General features: G+C 37.9%; 1 protein-coding gene across 4 annotated transcripts; it reads left to right on the top strand.

The window, feature by feature from the left end:
* The first annotated feature begins 268 nt into the window (after positions 1–268).
* Positions 269–5,923, top strand: cuedc2 (CUE domain containing 2). Of its 4 annotated transcripts, XM_051648597.1 has the most exons (10): positions 269–416; positions 805–913; positions 1,757–1,830; positions 1,937–2,080; positions 2,252–2,313; positions 2,420–2,544; positions 3,012–3,182; positions 3,326–3,390; positions 3,530–3,590; positions 4,410–5,923. In XM_051648597.1, the coding sequence occupies exons 2-10, from the start codon at positions 881–883 to the stop codon at positions 4,554–4,556; spliced, it is 882 nt and encodes a 293-aa protein (XP_051504557.1). In that variant the 5' UTR covers positions 269–416; positions 805–880; the 3' UTR covers positions 4,557–5,923. The 4 variants fall into 4 exon arrangements, with proteins under 4 accessions (XP_051504557.1, XP_051504558.1, XP_051504559.1 ...); XM_051648598.1 differs by lacking the exon at positions 805–913; XM_051648599.1 differs by lacking the exon at positions 805–913 and having other exon boundaries at positions 1,639–1,830.
* The last annotated feature ends 77 nt before the right edge of the window (positions 5,924–6,000 follow it).

The following is a 6,000-nucleotide window of genomic DNA, read 5'->3' as shown; positions in this document are numbered from 1 at the left end:
TGCTGGATCTTTAATGTTGTGGGGCTGTTTGTCTGCCAGAGGTCCTGTACATCTTGTTCGGATACATCAGGACAGCTGCGCTAAACACTCCACACTCTGAGTGGGAATGTCTCTAATGTGGAACAGCTTGACATATAATCAAAAATAAGACTAAATATACAGTATTGTACAGTGGAATAGGGAGGGAGAGGAACATGTGTTTGAGCAGTACTGGGATGGGCAATCACTACAGTGACACGAGGGTGTGTTTACATTAAAGCGGATGTGACGTCATAGGGTTTGAACACCAGCGACCGCGCGCAGGACTAAAGCATTAGCTAAACGTTTTATGACTTTTTGCCAATTTACGCGTCAGGTCAAGAATTTTTACCTGCCAACTTTTTATTGTTCTTTCAGGTGCGCGGACTGATCCAAAGGTGAGAATTCTAAAGGCTTTTGCGCATTTTACGTGAAGATGCTAGTTAGCCATCGGCTACCCCACTGAACGATTCATGTAAATAAACAAGCCATGATATCTACATCATATGTATCTAATTAGCAGTTTATTGGCACATCCGTTGACGGTGAATCTTATGTTAATCATAAGAATTAGTCTTCAAGCGCGTTTTCAGCGCCAGCTATCTAAAGCAGTTGTGTAAGGTGTACAAATGTTGCATTTACGCAAGAGTGTGTATGTGTAGTTTATGCCTTTCCAACACGTTTATAACAGTTTAGACTTTGAAAAGGTATTTTCTAAGAAATGCCAGTTCGTTAAGTGATTTTTTGATTTTTTTTTAAAATTATTATTTTTCTTACTTTTTGCAGGACTTCGGTTGACAATGCTGAATTCTAAATATATGTACCATAATTTCTAAGATCGGAAGTACCTGTGTCAGTTCACATGTTGAGAGCAATCGAACACGTTCTCACAGCAGTATGTTGTTTGTTTTTCTGTCAAATTTACCGATGCTTTACCTTTAGGGATAGTTCATCCAAAAATGAAAATTCTCATTTCGCATTATCATTTACTCACCCTCATGCCATCCCTGATGTGTATGACTTTCTTTCTTCTGCTGAACACAAACGAAGATTTTTAGAAAAATATCTCAGCTCTGAGGGTCCATACAATGCAAGTGAATGGGTACCAAAAATTTGAGGCTCCAAAAGCATAAGGGTAATCCATATGACTCCAATGGGTAAATACATTTTTTCAGAAGCCATATAAGTGTGGGTGAGAAACAGATCAATACATAAGTCCTTTTTTTTTTTTTTTACTATCAATCTCCACTTTCACATTCTTCTTCTTCTCTTCTGTTTTTGGCGATTTGCTTTATTCGTGCATATCGCCACCTACTGGGCAGGGAGGATAATGTATTGCAAAAAGGACCTAAATATTGATCTTTTTCTCACCCACACCTATCATATCGTTTCAGAGGACATGGAGTTAACCACTGGAGTCTTATGTATTGTTTTCATGCAGCCTTTATTTGCATTTTGGAGCTTCAAAATTTTGGTACCCATTCAGTTGCATTGTATGGACCTACAGAGCTGAGAGTCTTCTGAAAAATCTTTGTGTTCAGCAGAAGATAGAAAGTCATAAACAGCTAGGATGGCATGAGGGTGAGTAAATGATGAGAATTATTTTCTCTGCATTTTTAGGTGAACTATCCCTTTAAGCATCTCCTTTGCTGCAGACAGAAGTGAGAAAAGTGACTTTCTAAGTTGTTGTTTGCTGCTTCTGTTTCCTCTTCATTCTTTTTAACTGATTGCAAATAAGATGGATCTCCAGAAAATCATCCACGACGCACTATACGACTTCATTTTAACATATATACCGCACGTGGATCTGAGGTAAGGGTGTGGCAATGCACCCATACGTTTAATTACGTTGTTTGTTTGTTTGTTTTCTCTACTGTGCTAATCTGTCAATGATGTTCCATATTTTCAACATGATCAGTACACTAGATGATGTGATTATGTCTTACATCACCGGGGTGCTGGAAGATTTGGGATCTCAAGAAAGTGTGGAGGAGAACTTTGATGTAGAGGTGTTTGTTGAAATGCTTGAGGCCTACATCCCTGGTTTTTCCGATATTGACAGGTAATGTAAGTAGCTGTTGTGCCACCTGGGCAGATCACTTGCAAGTTTAATCCTACAATGATGATAAACTGGAAGTGTTGTTCAATTACATTTTAAAGACTCCTAAAACAATAATTATCAAAATAATAATTAACATTCAAAATTCAACTGATGAGCCATTCTTGCTTACAGTGTCAAAGTTTGCGAGATGATGTTTAATTTGGCATCAAAGTTGGCCTCTGTACGGCACACAGGTAATTTTCCCTCTCATAATGACAGTAGTGTTCAATTTTTTATATTGTCATAGGAGAGTTATAGGATTGTTCCACACATGTGTGATGTTCTTATTGTATTTTTAAGAATCTGGAGAGATAAAAATAGAGGAGATTACATTTCCCCTCTCCGAAAGTTCTGCCTTAACCCACAGAGACTCCGTAGCAAAGACACACAACCTTACATCACAAGCAGAGGGAGCCACAGCTAAGGTAATGGGCCTTTCAAGCACATTAAGAATGTACTGATCAAGCTGATGATCAAGGTTTATATTTAGATGTTAAGTTACAATTCTTAAAAGGATAGTTCACCCAAAAATTAAAATTCTGTCATTATTTACTCACCCTCATGCCATCCCAGATGTGTATGACTTACTTTTGCTGAACACAAACTAAGATTTTTAGAAGAATATCTCAGCTCAGAACTTTGAAGGTCCAAAAAGCATATAAAGGCAGCATGAAAGTAATCCATAAGACTCCAGTGGTTACACCCATATCTTAAGAAGCGATATGATAGGTGTGGGGGAAAGAAAGTCATACACATCTGGGATGGCATGAGGGTGAGTAAATGATGAGAATTTTCATTTTTGGGTGAACTATCCCTTAAATCAAATTGTGGATCATATAACTAATTCATACTTTGCATACAAGTGAATGTCTGTTTGTGAATTTATTTTCAGGTGAGTGAATCTGCGTGGGATAACCAGGAGCAACATCTCCTTGAGATGTTCCCCAAGTGCAGTGTGACAGAGGCAAGAAGTGCATTGTCTATTGCTAAAGGAGACATGGAGGAAGCTGTTCGCCTCATTATTGAGGGTGATGTCCAGCTTAAGTGCCCTCCATCTCTCAATGTGAGTTTTTTTAAAAGTAAAAAAAAAAAAAAAAAAAAAAAAGATTTAAGTATTTTTGTGATGAATAAATGTTACTGTGCTAAAGAGATTTGTTGTTGTTGTTATTATTATATGTAAACCCCTTTCACATTTTATATTTTCAGGCAAGTCAAGGGAAGACCATATCTGCAGAAGTTGATCAGAAACTTAAAGCAAGCATTTTAGAAAAGTGAGCTTTGTCAGAATTGCCTTAGAGTGTTTCTTTGGCTAAATTTATTTCAAACTATCCCAAAAACTTGTATCATATCAGATGTTCTATGTCTAATGAAATGCTTTAAAATACAAAGTATTGGTTTATTTTCCCACAGGTACATGCTGGTTGACAGTGAAGAAGATAAAAAAATACACAGACCAGTCACTCCTAAAGATGTGAGTTTTTAGTTTCCTGTATAAAACAAATACATGAAAAAAACATTGAATTGATTGCTTTTATTTCATTACAGTTTTGCATAAAACTAGAAATCCATGTCTTTCTGAAGTATGATGCTTTCTTAGTCTTGTTAATGCAATACATTTTTTTCATTTTCTCCCCAATTTGGAGTGCCCAATTCCCACTACTTACTAGGTCCTCGTGGTGGTGCGGTTCTCACCTCAACCTGGGTGGCGGAGGAAAAGTCTCAGTTGCCTCCGCTTCTGAGACAGTCAATCCACGCATCTTATCACGTGGCTCGTTGTGCATGACACCGCGGTGACTCCCAGCATGTGGAGGCTCATGCTACTCTCCGCGATCCACGCACAACTTACCACGTGCCCCATTGAGAGCGAGAACCACTAATCGCGCCCACGAGGAGGTTACCCCATGTGACTCTACCCTCCCTAGAAACCGGGCCAATTTGGTTGCTTAGGAGACCTGACTGGAGTCACTCAGCACACCCTGGATTCGAAATGGCGACTCCAGGGGTGGTAGTCAGCGTCAATACTCGCCGAGCAACCCAGGCCCCTTGCATGTTTTCTCTTTAATCTTTTTTTTTTTTTTTTAATATCAATGTTGCAGCTGTGCTTCCCTAACCACATGTGACAGTGGATACATTTTTGCAGCAAAATGCATGTAGCTCTATTGTGTGGGTAGCACATAAAATAATTTAGGATGATTTCAGTTGTCAGTGATTGCATTGCTTATCTTTGATGGAATGTGTTTTGTGTACAGTAGACATTCATTCTTTCCACTATCTGCTTGATGATCTGCAGGCCCCTAAGAAACTGGTGCGCTACCACGGCAGTCAGGTGGTCACCACAAAGGGAGAGCGCTACCATCTTGTCAAGAAAGAAGAGGAGGAAGATATGAAAAAGACCTACGTTAGTCTCAAGCCAGCACGCAAATATCGCTTTCATTGATGAAAAGCATCTTGTTGATGGAACTTGCAGATTATCTGTTGTTCATATCTTCTTTTTTTTTCTTTAAGTTGACTGGAAACAAATTATATTTTGTTTTTTATTTACCTGTCGAAATGTGTTTATTTAGATTGGTATTGATCGATTTGTTTACGGTTTGAATTGAGTTTGCTCTGTTTATTTGTGTAACCTCCCAGCAGATCTCTTTTTTTTTTCCGAGCCCTTATAAGTTACCATACTGTATATATTTATTTTTAAATACTAATTACTAAAAACTTTAAGCTATACCAAAGTTTTTCTAGCAAGTCAGTCCACTGTCGGCCATCTGTGGAACGCTCTTGGGAGGCTATTTCCAGTTATGCCAGTGCAGCTCCTATCTTCTTGAATGGGGGAACACCAAAATCTAAAAATTGGTTGGCCAAGATTACGATCAAAGAACATCAAATCAGCAATATTATTTGATAATATTGGAATCGGCTAAAAAAAACGCAATTTTCCAGTCTTGTATTGCTAATGCACAAGTTGATTGACAGGCGATGTCTGTATCTAAAAAGTGATTGGCTCTTTTACCTGTTAGGCAGGACTTCCTTCCTACATCCGATGGGTGTTAAAGCTTGGTTGGGCGTTCCAATTTCTCCCATTAATTTAAATAGAAGTGGTCCGTCCCTGCTAAATAGTTTCTGGCTATACCTAAAATCTTATGTGTTTACATTAGACTGTTTTCCTTCACTAAGCCAAACCCTGTCCTATACATTGAGTCATTTAAATGTTTTCCTAAGTGGTTGTTTTGTTATAAAATCAACCTAATTAGCACATTTTCAGTGACCTGAAAACAATTAAACATTAGTGTTCTTATTTTGTGCTCTATATTTTCATATGCTGTACAAAATACACCATTTATGTTTTTTTATCTAGACTAAGTAACAGCAGGGTCTGTGTAAGAGTTGATTTTTGTTGCAGTTCACAAACAAGGTGTACCTGTTAATTCAGGATTCATTTGAAGGGGAATCCTCCCATACACCGGACAAGCTTTAGATAGACTTAACCTTTGCTTTCATATTTGATTTAATTTCATTGTATTGTGTAGTTAGTTGGCTTTGCATAATTTTTAGTACTGGATGTGGTTTGTGTTCACAATGAACAGTTGTACTGTCGTATCCATATCAGTATTTCAGAGATTGTTTGTGCTTGATGTACTCTGTTTACATGTGGATCATGTTGTGTTATCGGCATTTGCAACATTAGCAGTCACCTTCAACACCACTGTGGCCCTGAAACTGAAGTGCAGTGATTAGAATAAAATATATTAACATTATTTTTAAGGACTGATGTTTCTGAGAGTAACTAGTAAAGATTTAATGTTTTATGAATGCTGTCTTTTCTCAGTTCTGTCCTATGTAGCCTAAATACTTAACTACCTCTTGAGACTGCTTTCAAGCTTAGATTG

Source organism: Myxocyprinus asiaticus, chromosome 21, assembly GCF_019703515.2.
Source record: "Myxocyprinus asiaticus isolate MX2 ecotype Aquarium Trade chromosome 21, UBuf_Myxa_2, whole genome shotgun sequence".
NCBI lineage: Eukaryota > Metazoa > Chordata > Actinopteri > Cypriniformes > Catostomidae > Myxocyprinus > Myxocyprinus asiaticus.
Note: the sequence above shows the minus strand (reverse complement) of the source record. Positions and strands in the feature narration are given on the sequence as shown.